The sequence below is a fragment of the Haliotis asinina genome, chromosome 16 (genome assembly GCF_037392515.1).
Source record: "Haliotis asinina isolate JCU_RB_2024 chromosome 16, JCU_Hal_asi_v2, whole genome shotgun sequence".
NCBI classification, from domain to species: domain Eukaryota; kingdom Metazoa; phylum Mollusca; class Gastropoda; order Lepetellida; family Haliotidae; genus Haliotis; species Haliotis asinina.
Genome location: NC_090295.1, coordinates 429,879 through 444,797, shown reverse-complemented (window position 1 = coordinate 444,797; position 14,919 = coordinate 429,879). Strand labels below are relative to the sequence as shown.

At 40.7% G+C, this 14,919-nt stretch overlaps 1 protein-coding gene across 2 annotated transcripts in view; it reads left to right on the top strand.

The window, feature by feature from the left end:
• The window catches only part of LOC137268530 (uncharacterized), a 28,468-nt gene extending 20,888 nt beyond the window's left edge, over positions 1-7,580 (top strand). For both annotated transcript variants that reach the window (XM_067803101.1, XM_067803102.1), the window contains 3 exons: positions 930-1,454; positions 3,324-3,440; positions 6,420-7,580. In XM_067803101.1, the coding sequence (XP_067659202.1) occupies positions 1,026-1,454; positions 3,324-3,440; positions 6,420-6,944 (1,071 nt within the window). In that variant the 5' untranslated portion in view covers positions 930-1,025 and the 3' untranslated portion in view covers positions 6,945-7,580. The remainder of the gene's footprint in view (positions 1-929; positions 1,455-3,323; positions 3,441-6,419) is intronic.
• Positions 7,581-14,919: the final 7,339 nt, after the last annotated feature.

Below are 14,919 nucleotides of genomic sequence, written 5' to 3'. Positions count from 1 at the left end.
GGTACCTTATGGTGATGCACCAACTTACAAAGAGGGAAACAGTCTATCACCATTTTTCTCTCCTCTTGGAAACTCTTGCATTCCATTTCAAGTTGTTTTTCTAGAATATCAAGATACTGTCATGACCATTATTCACGAGATGTGTGTTGTTGCACTCAGTGTCCATATTAATTATTATTGTCTTGATGTGCTAGGGTTGATTGAAGGTTGGGACACCCAGCACTGTTAACAGTAGGTTTATCTTTGCTTATGACAAAGACCCATTGGCTTTCATCATTCTTTGAACATAAGGAAGTGACCTGTTGTTTCCTGTGCAAACACAATTGTCAAGTGAACTTCAAATGTTGCGGTTTTGTATTTATAGTCATTTTGTTGAAGTAAGTTCATCTATGTGTCACTGTACCTGATGAGACCAGGGCAGAGCCACGTTTCAAATTTTGCTAATTTGTTTATCAGTGTATTGTTAGAATCATTATTAAGTCAGATTCTTCGTAAATATATTACATCCGCAGTGTCCTTCCACAGTAAGGAAACAGAGTATGGTTGTACACAATTGTGTGCAGTATTCCTTCCAACAGTGTTACATCAGGGGACACTAGACACCATTAGATCCATGTTTGGTATCAAACCCAGTTATCTGGCATTATGTTGAAACACTTTAACTGCTAGGCTATACAAATACAAGTGACACTTGCAAAGGAGAAGAAACAAGCGAAAGTTAGTTGAAATAGTGTTGAAATAGTCTGTTGTGGCACAGGTAAACTGGTGGTTGATAGCATGACAACATCCATGTTATAGGGATGATCACCTTTGCCAAACTTCCACCTCTTACATTTGAATGTTGACTATACATGATTATGTTATTGTATATTTACGTACATGTATGCTCATTAACAATTTATTATGAGATATATTTTGATCTGTTTCAGATACTTGTGATATATTGTTGTGTTTGACTGGATCTGCAGCACAGTGGCAGACTGATAGACATGTCTCTTTAACAAGAGCTCATTGATATTTCTCCTATGAAGGTTCAGCATTCTATGCTAGATCAAATGAAAACCAAAAACTTTTACATCATCGTAGTGTTCATAGGAGCCACCAGCTTATCACTATGGCTCTTCAACTACCCTTCAACCAGCTTCCGTGTTATTGTCACCAAAACACACAAACAAATCAACAATATAAAGAATCTGCCCTCCAACATGCAGAAGAAGTCCACCCAAGAACTCAGCGTTGACCCAGTGTATCTGAACGCATTGGGATTCTCAGATGACACAGTGCTGATTGGACACAAGGGGTCTGGCCAGAAGGCACTGCCGGTCATAGCCACCAGTGTTGAGCCGGGCAAGCTGGAGAAGACTGTGAACTTTATAAACTCTGTCAGGAAGTACATGGAGACCAGGCGTCTTGTTCTTGTTGATCTTGGAGTTTCCAAGGCAGAGAAAACCATGGTGAGAAGGATTTTAGATTAATATCTAAATACATCAACGCAATGTAATGTTTCCATGGAAACATTTTGGTCTTAGTCTAATGGTGGGGTGTGCTTCGTTTCTGGAGCATAACTCAAAAACTGTTCAATATTTTGCTGCAAAACTTGGTAGATATACCAGTCAGAACCTAAAGTGGTGCCTTTTGGTATTTACAGTTTTTGTGATTTCTTATTTTCTCGGTTTCCGTGGAAACGTTTTGGACTTAGTGTGCTTAGTGTGCCTTAGTGAGAGGTGTGCTTCATTTCTGGAGCAAAACTCAAAACCTTCCCAATATCTGTCAGGAAAACTTGGTAGATATGTGTGACAGACAATCAAAACCTAATGTGGCGGCTTTTGCTATTTACAGGTTTTGTGATTTATTATCTTCTCGGTTTCCATGGAGACGATGCAAATGTTGTCTCAAATGGAGGGATGAGCTTCGTTTTAGGGGCACAACTTGAAAACCATTTCATATCTTTCAACAGATCTTGGCAGACATATTAGACAGATCTTGAAGTGGTGCCTTTTGCTGTTTACAAATATATGGCGGTATATTTTTCATGATTTCCATGGAAACAATGCAAACTTAATCTAAAAGAAACACATCAAGTCAGATGATTTGTCCTTTCAAATATGTAGTTATTGGGGGGATATGTCATCTTCTGATGACTCTTGTTTTATGTATGAAACAAATCAGGTTTTTCATATATCTAGTGAGGTAGAATCCATTAATGGTAATGGCTCATTGGGTTGTGAAGTCCACTTGTTTTTGTGTTTTGTTTGTTGTTTAATGCTACACTCAGCAATATTCCAGCCATATGGCAGCAGTCTGTAAACAAGAGTCATCGGAAGATGACATATGCCCTTGGCCCCCACATATTTGAAAGAACAAATCATGTGACAGTTACTTGATGCTTTTTATCCCCCCTACCCGGCATTTAATGTGGGGGGATATAGTCGACACCTCGCCTGTCTGTCCAAAAGTAGTAGATATAATAATGTAAACCTATGGTTGTGCCTTTTGCTATTTACAGATTTTTGGCATTTATGTTTTGTTTTTTTTCCATGGAACATTTTGGTCTTAGTGTAATGGCAGGGGTGGGCTTCGTTTCTGGAGCAGAACTCAAAACCGTTCAATATTTTCCTGCAAAACATCGTAGATATCTCAATCAGAGCCTAAAGTGGTGCCTTTTGCCATTTACAGGTTTTTGTGATATATTATTTTCTTGGTTTCCATGGAAACGTTTTGGTCTTAGTCTAATGGCGGGGTGTGCTTCGTTTCTGGAGCAATATATTTCTGCAAAACTTGGTAGATCTATCAGTCAGACCCTAAAGTGGTAAACCATTATACTTAGACCAAAATGTTCCATGGAAAGACAACAAAAAATAATCACGCCAAAAATCGGTAAATAGCAAAGGCACAACCATAGGTTGAGATTATTATATCTATCAGTTTTGGTCTTAAAAATATTGAACAGTTTTTGAGTTATGCTCCTGAAACAAAATGATTATGGATGAATGGACAAACAGACAGACAGAAGAGGCTTTGACTATATCCCCCCTCATTACATGCCGGGGGGAATAATAATTAAGTCTGGACCAGACATTTCAGTGATCAACAGCATGATCATCGATCTATACTGGGCTATAATGACGTGTCAATCAAATCAGTGAACTGGACCAGCCACACTTGTTACTACGTTAGTCACCTCTCTCAACAAGCTTTGGTTGCTGAGGACCAATTCTAACCCAGATTTTCATGGGGGTAAAAATGGTTGTCATGATACCACTGTCCCTAGTAGTAGATGCCCTTGATTGTTGTCCAAACTTAACACAATGTTGCCATTTCAGTTACGAAAAAACTGTAACAGCACATGGAACTGTAGAATCAACATTTTGAACTACGAGAAGTATCCCTCGCATGTGCAGTACCTGGATATTCAGAGCTACCGGCCTATATGTATTCAGGTGAGTTACCCATTGGCCAATACTGACATGTCATACAAGCACAATAACAGTTGGCCAGTAGGGATGTGGGCCAACTCTTTCATGTCTTACAAGCACATTCACAGTTGACCAGTAGGGGGTGTGGGCCAACTGTCTCACATCCTACAAGCACATTCACATTTGGCCAGTAGGGTGTGTGGGGCAACTCTCTCAAGTCTTACAAGCAAATTCACAGTGACCTTGCAGGGGTGTGAGCCAGCTGTCTCATGCCTGACAAGCACATTCATAGTTGGCTCGTAGCATTGTAGACCAAACATTCACATTTGGCCAGTAGGGGTGTGGGCCAACTGTCTCACGTCTTACAAGCACATTCACAGTTGGCCAGTAGGGGGTGTAGACCAACTGTCTCACTTCTTACAAGCACATTCACAGTTGGCTAGTAGGGGGTGTGGGCCAACTGTCTCACGTCTTACAAGCACATTCACAGTTGACCAGTAGGGGGTGTGGGCCAACTGTCTCACGTCTTACAAGCACATTCACAGTTGGCCAGTAGGGGGTGTAGACCAACTGTCTCACTTCTTACAAGCACATTCACAGTTGGCTAGTAGGGGGTGTGGGCCAACTGTCTCACGTCTTACAAGCACATTCACAGTTGACCAGTAGGGGGTGTGGGCCAACTGTCTCACGTCTTACAAGCACATTCACAGTTGACCAGTAGGGGTGTGGGCCAACTGTCTCACGTCTTACAAGCACATTCACATTTGACCAGTAGGGGGTGTAGGCCAACTCTCTCACGTCTTACAAGCACATTCACATTTGACCAGTAGGGGGTGTGGGCCAACTGTCTCACATCTTACAAGCACATTCACAGTTGGCCAGTAGGGGATGTGGGCCAACTGTCTGACATCTTACAAGCACATTCACAGTTGACCAGTAGGGATGTGGGCCAACTGTCTCACATCTTACAAGCACATTCACAGTTGACCAGTAGGGGATGTGGGCCAACTGTCTTGTGTCTTACAAGCACATTCACAGTTGACCAGTAGGGGGTGTGGGCCAACAGTCTCCCATCTTACAAGCACATTCACAGTTGACCAGTAGGGATGTGGGCCAACTGTCTGACATCTTACAAGCACATTCACAGTTGACCAGTAGGGATGTGGGCCAACTGTCTCACATCTTACAAGCACATTCACAGTTGACCAGTAGAGGGTGTGGGCCAGCTGTCTCACATCTTACAAGCACATTCACAGTTGACCAGTAGGGATGTGGGCCAACTGTCTCACATCTTACAAGCACATTCACAGTTGACCAGTAGGGGGTGTGGGCCAACTGTCTCATGTCTTACAAGCACATTCACATTTGGCCAGTAGGGGTGTGGGCCAACTGTCTCACGTCTTACAAGCACATTCACAGTTGACCAGTAGGGGGTGTGGGCCAACTGTCTCACGTCTTACAAGCACATTCACATTTGGCCAGTAGGGGTGTGGGCCAACTGTCTTGTGTCTTACAAGCACATTCACAGTTGACCAGTAGGGGATGTGGGCCAACTGTCTCACATCTTACAAGCACATTCACAGTTGGCCAGTAGGGGGTGTGGGCCAACTGTCTCACGTCTTACAAGCACATTCACATTTGGCCAGTAGGGGGTGTAGGCCAACTCTCTCACGTCTTACAAGCACATTCACAGTTGACCAGTAGGGGGTGTGGGCCAACTGTCTCACATCTTACAAGCACATTCACAGTTGGCCAGTAGGGGATGTGGGCCAACTGTCTGACATCTTACAAGCACATTCACAGTTGACCAGTAGGGATGTGGGCCAACTGTCTCACATCTTACAAGCACATTCACAGTTGACCAGTAGGGGATGTGGGCCAACTGTCTTGTGTCTTACAAGCACATTCACAGTTGACCAGTAGGGGGTGTGGGCCAACAGTCTCCCATCTTACAAGCACATTCACAGTTGACCAGTAGGGATGTGGGCCAACTGTCTGACATCTTACAAGCACATTCACAGTTGACCAGTAGGGATGTGGGCCAACTGTCTCACATCTTACAAGCACATTCACAGTTGACCAGTAGAGGGTGTGGGCCAGCTGTCTCACATCTTACAAGCACATTCACAGTTGACCAGTAGGGATGTGGGCCAACTGTCTCACATCTTACAAGCACATTCACAGTTGACCAGTAAGGGGTGTGGGCCAACTGTCTCACATCTTACAAGCACATTCACAGTTGACCAGTAGGGGGTGTGGGCCAACTGTCTCACGTCTTACAAGCACATTCACATTTGGCCAGTAGGGGTGTGGGCCAACTGTCTCACGTCTTACAAGCACATTCACAGTTGACCAGTAGGGGATGTGGGCCAACTGTCTCACATCTTACAAGCACATTCACAGTTGGCCAGTAGGGGGTGTGGGCCAACTGTCTCACATCTTACATGCACATTCACAGTTAGCCAGTAGGGGTGTTGGGTGTTACTGAAGGGCAGATTTGGATTCAAATCCTCGCTTGACAGGACATGACATTGGAAGCTAAACATGCTTATCTCCGATCATGCTAAACTTGGTCAATGATATTAATCATGCAACATGCTTGCCTACATACCTAGTCATGCAACATGCTTGCCTACATACCTAATCATGCAACATGCTTGCCTACATACCTAATCATGCAAAAGTTCTAGTCCTACAATCCTAATCATGCAAAAGCAGTGTTTCAAACTGATCCAAATTTGTTCTTCATCAGCATCCAAAGAAGGTACTGGTAAATGTTATGTTACTGGAAGTTGAGTATTATCATTATGAACTGTTATTTTGCATTTTTGAGACGATTACAAGATGAAATTAAGACTGAGACACATAGGAAGCTGTGAAAAGGTGTGATCTAGAATTCAGAACTTGTGTAAAAATGGAACATCCTGTTTCATTCAACAATATTTTTAACCAATCAGACTGCGGCATACAATTCCTCTTATTTACTTGTATGTTCATCTGCAGGAACTGCTGACTGAGTATGGAGCAGTCATGTGGGTTGACACGTCCCTGTATTTCACCAACAGCAAGATTAATGAAAGTCTTGCCCTGGCACAAGCCTCAGGGATAGCTGCATGGACAATACAAGACCCAACATCATCTCTGACTCACCCAAAAATGTTTCAGTTCTTTAAAACAAAACCTGATGAATTTTATTTCCACCGAGCTGTAGAATCAAGCCATCTTGTAATATACAACACAGAGACTATTCACCGGAAACTTATGCTTCCTTGGGTGAAGTGTGCATTGTTAGAGGAGTGCATTAGCCCTACGGGGGCTCAGAATGTTGGGTGTAACTATCTCAGAAGACCATTATTTAAGTATTCAGGCTGCCACCATTATGACATGTCAGCCCTTAATGTAATTTTAGGACTGTTGTTTGATTTTGAAGTGTCGAAATATTCATCATCGGAGAAGATCTTCGGAGCTGTTAGTAAGGACGGGATGAATTATACAACACCTCAGTTTAAGCTGAGGTCAGTCAGCTGATTGTTTGTCATGGTGAGTTCAGTGTGAACCGAGAAGATATTCCTGTAAAAAGAGCACATTGTGGGCAGTGCTTTATTGACAATATTCCTGGAACTGTCACCATGAATTACATATGCATATGACAACTTGCTCTTTTTCTCCATGTTTCTATACTATTTACGTTCACCGAAGGATGAAATGTTTTCAATATTGTTTTAGGACTGTCTTTATGTGGTCTGTGATGACAGTTTAATTATGAGTTCAAATCAAGCCTGACCTGTTTCTAGGCCAAACTGATCAAAGTAAAGAGGTTTCTTCCGAGACGAAACTCCTATTTCCCATCATTACATTGTTGTCCTCCAGATGTTATTTTTCTTTATTTCTTCCCGGTATGCATGTATTCATAATCATGCAACCATAGTTTCATAAGCGGAAATAATTTAGTTGATCATCTCACTCACGTCGTGAACCTAAATATGACATTTTGACAGAAGATATTCATTGTCATGTTACTTGGGGTCAGTTTCCTCTCTCAATTTGACAAATTAGATGAAAAGAAACAACACATCAAAATAATTACTGTACAGTAATGTAAACATTTGTAGTTCTATGGATTTTTTCTTAAACTAAATGACATATTTTGTCTTGTTGAATTGACTATTTTTGTACATTGTCTTTGAAATAAGCTGGAAAGATATGGCAACAAATCAAGGGTAATTGTCTCACTAGACACACAGAAGGCTAAGTGCACTCCGTTGAGTGACAACCGACCAACTGACTGGCAACTGACAAACTAAAATGAATCATATATCAGAACTATTCATAAAATTAGCTAAAAAATGGAGTGAGCTGTTATATTTCCCCCATTAATCAGTCAGAGTAGTAATGTGTACATGAGATCCCCCGACCGTCTCTTGTTCATGAGACAGATGTGCTCTGCTGAACCATGTGAAACGCCTGACCCAAATTAATTCAGTCACAGCAGAACCAACTAGATTGGGTGGGAACACTGCGAGGAGTGATTAAAGAGTCCTGTAATATCCGTCAGAAACTGTGGTCAGTTGCCAGTTGTGAATAAACAGGTTTCTTGATAAACCAGGCCAGGCTTAAAGGACCACTGATCCAGAGCGATGAATGTTTCTCATCAGCAGGCTAATGATGAAACCAAGCTGTAAGTTGGTCAGCACCTGTGACAGACATAGGGACTGGGCTACCGGCAGGATTTCTTCAACCTAAACATTGAAACATTAGGAAGGGTGGGTTTTTTTGGTAATCAAAGCTAAGCCCCTGGTATTTACCTGTGATAATGAAACAACGTGTGATTTATTTTAATCTGTAAACTAATAACCACATAGCCATTGGTAGAAAAATGTGAACATTTCCTTAGGTTAAAGTCTGATTATACCTCTTTGTCTAAGTACACAGCAAATGCTTATACATGTTTCTTATGTGAAAATGAAGTTCCACTCGTGTCCTCAAAACGGTGTCAACCCATAATTTTTTTCAGGTAAATAAAATTGCATGCAATAAAGTGATTACTGTATTGGTATAAATTGCTATAAACCTACACATGTTAACTGGCATCATTCAGTGAATTTAAAACAGGCATAATTAGTGGAAACACCACTCAGATTGCCAACAAAGGTTCCCATTTGGCATTTCTCCTGTCTGGAGTAAATACTCAACATTATAAATCAAGTTTTGATGTGGCAAATGTATTACATGTTATGTAATATGTGCATGTAAGTGCGGCAAGAGGAATCATCAGCTGAGTTACGAAAAAACATAGATGAAAGGATTATCCAATAATATGCTGACTGGATTTGTCAGAAGGTTGTGAGTTACTAATCTATACTGACTACAATTACACGATGCCATTTAGAAAGTGGTCAAATACAACATATATTTGGGATTTCACTTTCATAGTAAAGTACAAATTCGAGTACTTTTTTGGGGTTGAATCCCATCTGGGATTCGAACCCGCACCTTCAGAGTCAGGCACCTAATCGCCAGCACACAAAGTCAGCCACCTAGCCCGTTTAGCCACCGCGCACCATATTATTTTACGTGACTTGTTTGTCACAGATAGCACTAGTTACGAAGTCACATGAACATCATAAGTGGGCCAACTGCATCAAGAAACTGGGACTTCTCTCTGCATCTGAGCAGCTCCTTCAGTCTCACAGCTGGTTTTCTTTTTTCCTGTAGACAGCTTTCATGGGCGGTGGGGCAGCACCAAAGCTTATGTGTGCAGGTTTAGCTCTCTCTGCATGTTCCACTCTCTAGACAACTCAGTAAACCTGAAGATGTTGGGATGATTTTGCTGGATTGATGCGGGAATGGAACCCCTCTAGGTTGGTGTTGGTCCTGTGGTCCTGGGACTTTGTGTAGCATGGTGTCAACAGTCTTGGCGGAAATCTGGCATCTTCATCTACCCAACTGGCAACGATGTAGTCATTCATCTGTTTAGTATGGTGAATGTCAGGGCACAGGTCCATTGCTTTGATCCAAGCATCTTGAACTTCAGCAAGTGGAAGAAGAGGTAGGCCAGACCCACTTCCTCACTTCTGAGTCTTCTTTGTTGGCCACAGCTGAGCCTAACTCCTGGGTCTTGTGCCACAAGGCCTGGCTGAAATGAAACGGGCAGCTCTCACTTCTGCTTGTGGGAATTCAGCTTCAACACCTTGGATGGCAGCCACCTCAAAGTCTGTCTGGGGAGAAGGGCATACACAAGAGGAACCGGACATAGCATGCATGACATATACTTGGTTCTATAGGGGAGGACATGATGAAAAAGTTCCATCCATGTATATCTTCTCAGCTGACTGTTGTGTTGCAAGGGTCTCATCTGAGCAGAATTAGGATTTTGTCGTCTTTCCATCTGAGAACAGCAGAAATCTTGACCCATCATGGGTTATGGTCCACTGGTCTGGTAGTTCGACTTCAGCTAATGTTCTGGGCAATGAATGGATGGTCTGTCGGCATTGATGGTACATGGCGCTCATCATGCTGGCCTTCTTCCTCAGTTTACCAACAAATCTCTGCTCTTGTTTGTCCTTAGGTGGGTGGTTGTGCACAGAAGTCTTCCGGATGCACAGTGGTACACTTTTTCTGACAGGACTTGTCCTCACATCTCCAATAGACAGTCACACCTTTCGCCCTGTCTTTGTTATACAAGTAGCCATCTAGAAGTACCTGTGGTGCACCTCTCTGGGATGAGACATACTCTGCCCTTATTAGGCCAGCCATATCAAAATGGGTAATGTTAACCAGTCATATACAGTTTTACATACACAATAACATGTCCTTGAGAAAATTCTCCACATCTCCAACAAGACGGGACGTGACGGGAGTGTGTTCCTATACTCTGTAGAGGCTGTGGGTCAGCTCATTAATTAAATAGGGGTGGACAGCTTGGCACAGGTAATTTGTGGACTCATTGTCTTTTGGGAAGTCTGTCTTATGCGAATGAACCAATTCACTATAAGATTATGGTTTCATTATTAAGTGTCAAGATGCATACAAATATAAAACTAATTAGGATCATAAGACAAAATATGAAGCCATACATTGTCTTAGTTATGTTTCAGTCCTAACAGTTTTTACCTCTGACACATGATTAAACTTCAAAGTGTATTCATAATAATGAAGTAAAATGACATCTTTGTTGATCAGTGTATACTTATAATATCAATTGTGCATGCTTGTGTCACAGCAGAGGTCACAAATCAGTCAAGAATTCTAAGACATCATCTGTGTACTGACATGAGAAAAACAACACAGAAGCAACAACCAGACCACAGAAATTGGTCTGGATCAGTGCCCCTTTAAGAATAAAACATTTCTTTGTAAATAAACATATATTGACACATTCAACAGCATAATGCATCTAAGTTTGACAACTTTATTCACATAAAAAGTTGGCATGTAATAATTTGATACACAACTGCCTACCTAGATCAGCACCAAAATGTTTCCAAAGACACTATGATTTAATTTATGATACATCTGTAAAACATTGCCCTGTGATGTCAGCCAAGCACCTGCGCTGCTGGGGTTCACTGAGTGCATTAGCTTCCCTCTCTGTTCACTTCTGTTCACTCAGTATCATTGTATAATTCATTATATGAATTATATAATAATCCATGGTGATGAATCCTCAGGATTTGTTAGTGAAACTACTTCCAGCAGAACATAGGCCAGCACTTGCGTATTAGTGTAATGCCGCACTTCAGGATTTGTTAGTGAAACTACTTCCAGCAGAACATATGCCAGCTTTTGTGTATTAGTGTAATGCCGCGCCTTCAGGATTTGTTAGTGAAACTACTTCCAGCAGAACATATGCCAGCTTTTGTGTATTAGTGTAATGCCGCGCCTTCAGGATTTGTTAGTGAAACTACTTCCAGCAGAACATATGCCAGCTTTTGTGTATTAGTGTAATGCCGCGCCTTCAGGATTTGTTAGTGAAACTACTTCCAGCAGAACATACGCCAGCTTTTGTGTATTAGTGTAATGCCGCGCCTTCAGGATTTGTTAGTGAAACTACTTCCAGCAGAACATACGCCAGCTTTTGTGTATTAGTGTAATGCCGCGCCTTCAGGATTTGTTAGTGAAACTACTTCCAGCAGAACATACGCCAGCTTTTGTGTATTAGTGTAATGCCGCGCCTTCAGGATTTGTTAATGAAACTACTTCCAGCAGAACATACGCCAGCACTTGCGTATTAGTGTAATGCCGCGCCTTCAGGATTTGTTAGTAAAACTACTTCCAGCAGAACATACGCCAGCACTTGCGTATTAGTGTAATGCCGCGCCTTCAGGATTTGTTAGTGAAACTACTTCCAGCAGAACATACGCCAGCACTTGTGTATTAGTGTAATGCCGCGCCTTCAGGATTTGTTAGTAAAACTACTTCCAGCAGAACATACGCCAGCACTTGCGTATTAGTGTAATGCCGCGCCTTCAGGATTTGTTAGTGAAACTACTTCCAGCAGAACATACGCCAGCACTTGTGTATTAGTGTAATGCCGCGCCTTCAGGATTTGTTAGTGAAACTACTTCCAGCAGAATATACGCCAGCTTTTGTGTATTAGTGTAATGCCGCGCCTTCAGGATTTGTTAGTGAAACTACTTCCAGCAGAACATATGCCAGCTTTTGTGTATTAGTGTAATGCCGCACTTCAGGATTTGTTAGTGAAACTACTTCCAGCAGAACATACGCCAGCTTTTGTGTATTAGTGTAATGCCGCACTTCAGGATTTGTTAGTGAAACTACTTCCAGCAGAACATACGCCAGCACTTGTGTATTAGTGTAGTGCAACGGTATGGTTTTGGTGAACTCTTAACAGATAAGTAACAATGCTCAAATAAGACACTAGATAATCTACGATTTCCTCCTACTGTTTCAATAACACAGTGTGAAATTAGATGTCAGGGTTATTTTTGCAGCAGATGAGTAACTGGTCAGAAGAAGGGAGGTGCAGTGGATCCAGTGTGTGAAATTGTTTCCAAATTTTGCTATGCCTGAAAGTTACTGGCCCACAAAAAAATTCACTAGCCTGAAATATCAATGTAGAAAGTAAGCGAAAGATTAGAAAAGTAGATGAGAATGAGATATTGTCGGGTTTCATCATTATGATGGTCCAGTTGTGCAGCCGGTGTGAAGGTCACTACAAAATGGCGTGAATGTTGCGTTCTTTCCGTAAGTGAAGACTGCTTGCAAAGGTGAACAGTTAATTAGATAAGTGATTGTAACCTGTTTGATAACCTTTCTGTACCCCTCCATTGATAAAATAGGATGGGTTTCTTATTTGTTTAGGTATGTATTTCCTTTAGTGTTTCTTTGTATACCTGAGGTGATGCATGCAGGCACTCAAAGCACATATGCACACACATAAGGAATTCACTATGGACTGAGCAATCCAGTGATTCACATCATGAGTATCAGTCTTCAGTTTAGTTCAAACTGATACAAGCTGTGACTTGACCTGTTCTTCACATGCTGTGTAGTGCAACATCTTAATGTCCACAGGATAAAATTCATCTAAAAGTGCACAAAGAATATCTTCTGACATGCCAAAGCATCGAGAATTCTTTCATATGAGGCTGCCAGAGGTGTTTTTGTAGTGTTGCTATGGAGAGTGAAACACTGAATGAGCAGCTTGTAAATTTGCAATAATGTTTTTGTATTTAAGTTTTGATTGGTATATTTTGTTTATGTTGTCAAATGGTTTACTTTTTAACCCTTGTTTTTATCATAATGCAAAACATATCTAGATATCCAGTCAAAACTATGTAAATTTTGATATGAAAATGATAATCAAATTGTTGCTGTTTTTTTATATTGGTCATGTGTATGTATCAAACTGATAATTGTCTGTATTTTGTGCATTCAGTGTTTGAAATGCAAAGACAAAGGAGACATGAATATTGAGTCAAAGTCCTAGTTATAAACGCTTTGGAAATATTGCCATGGTAACATATTGTCATGGATCACTAACCTGATGACCTTATGGGGAAAAAATCCAAATTCTGTTGTCATGTTTCTTAAATTCTTGAAACAATTATGAATGTTTTAATTCTGGTTACTTCTAGATTATTTTTGCTTGTGCAGTTTTCTGATAAACAGATCCACAGTTTGTATATTGACGTGGATCTTCAGGAGATTGCTACTGTATACATAAGAATGTAGGTATTTTAATTCAAAACAAACTACCCATAATGCAATGACAGACATCCTGTCTTCAGAATGGATGAACTTTTTTTGTTGATATTTGCCTTTGACCTGTTGTTACACTGTATCACAATCTGTAGAGTTATTTCATGCATTTTTGCCTTTAAAGTACCTGGTTACTGTGGATAAAAGGATGCATAATCTAAGGTCTATTTTATGAGGAACCCAGGTTTGTGATGTTTAGCGTTTGAAAACTGACATGATTTTATTTTGTTTTTTTTACCTGAAGTGTTTTATACTAGACACACATTGTACACTTGTGTAACCTGGATATGTGGATGTAAGTAAAGTGCAGCTAAAGTCATATTCTAAAAGCAAGATTTCATTTTGTATACTCACAGAATTTTTTATTCATTGATTCAGCAAATAGAAAATGCCTAATATTCCACTCATAAATGAAACGCTTGTTTACGGAAATCATTGCAATCATCACCCATTCGTGTGCCCAGAAAAGGTGACGTCACCTTCTTTCTTGGAATATGTAATCATTTACTTTATGTCTCTATGTACAACAGCCTATTGCAGTAAGTAATGACACGTTAGAAAGCAGATGATGAGACGTGAGAAGGTTGGTGCTAATGGTATGTTTTTTACTGGACATTTTGTGAAAATCAAAGTTGGTATAGATAGCATTAGTGATACAAATAGGACAAATTGTATGGATAACAACTTCTTTATTGCGTGATATCGATGTTCCGGTGCAGATTCTTGTACCGTTGTCAAGCAGGAATGATGGATAAAATCCAGAACTTGTATATATATATATACTAATACAAACAATGGGATAACATAGTATACAAAGAAAACACAATTGATAACTGGAGCAACATAATGCCATAATTGGGGAAACAGAAAGCTGGAGAAGCCAGTAGTAGACAAAGGATAGTGAATGGAAGCCAGACATGTACAAATAAAGGGGGGTTACAATGAAGGAGGATGAGATGTTTATACAATAGATTGGGCTTGGTAGAGGAGTGCATCATAAGCAGATTATACAATCTATACAATCTATTGTATAACATCTCATCCTCCTTCATTGTAACCCCCCTTTATTTGTACATGTCTGGCTTCCATTCACTATCCTTTGTCTACTACTGGCTTCTCCAGCTTTCTGTTTCCCCAATTATGGCATTATGTTGCTCCGGTTATCAATTGTGTTTTCTTTGTATACTATGTTATCCCATTGTTTGTATTAGTATATATATATATACAAGTTCTGGATTTTATGCATCATTCATGCTTGACAACGGTACAAGAATCTGCA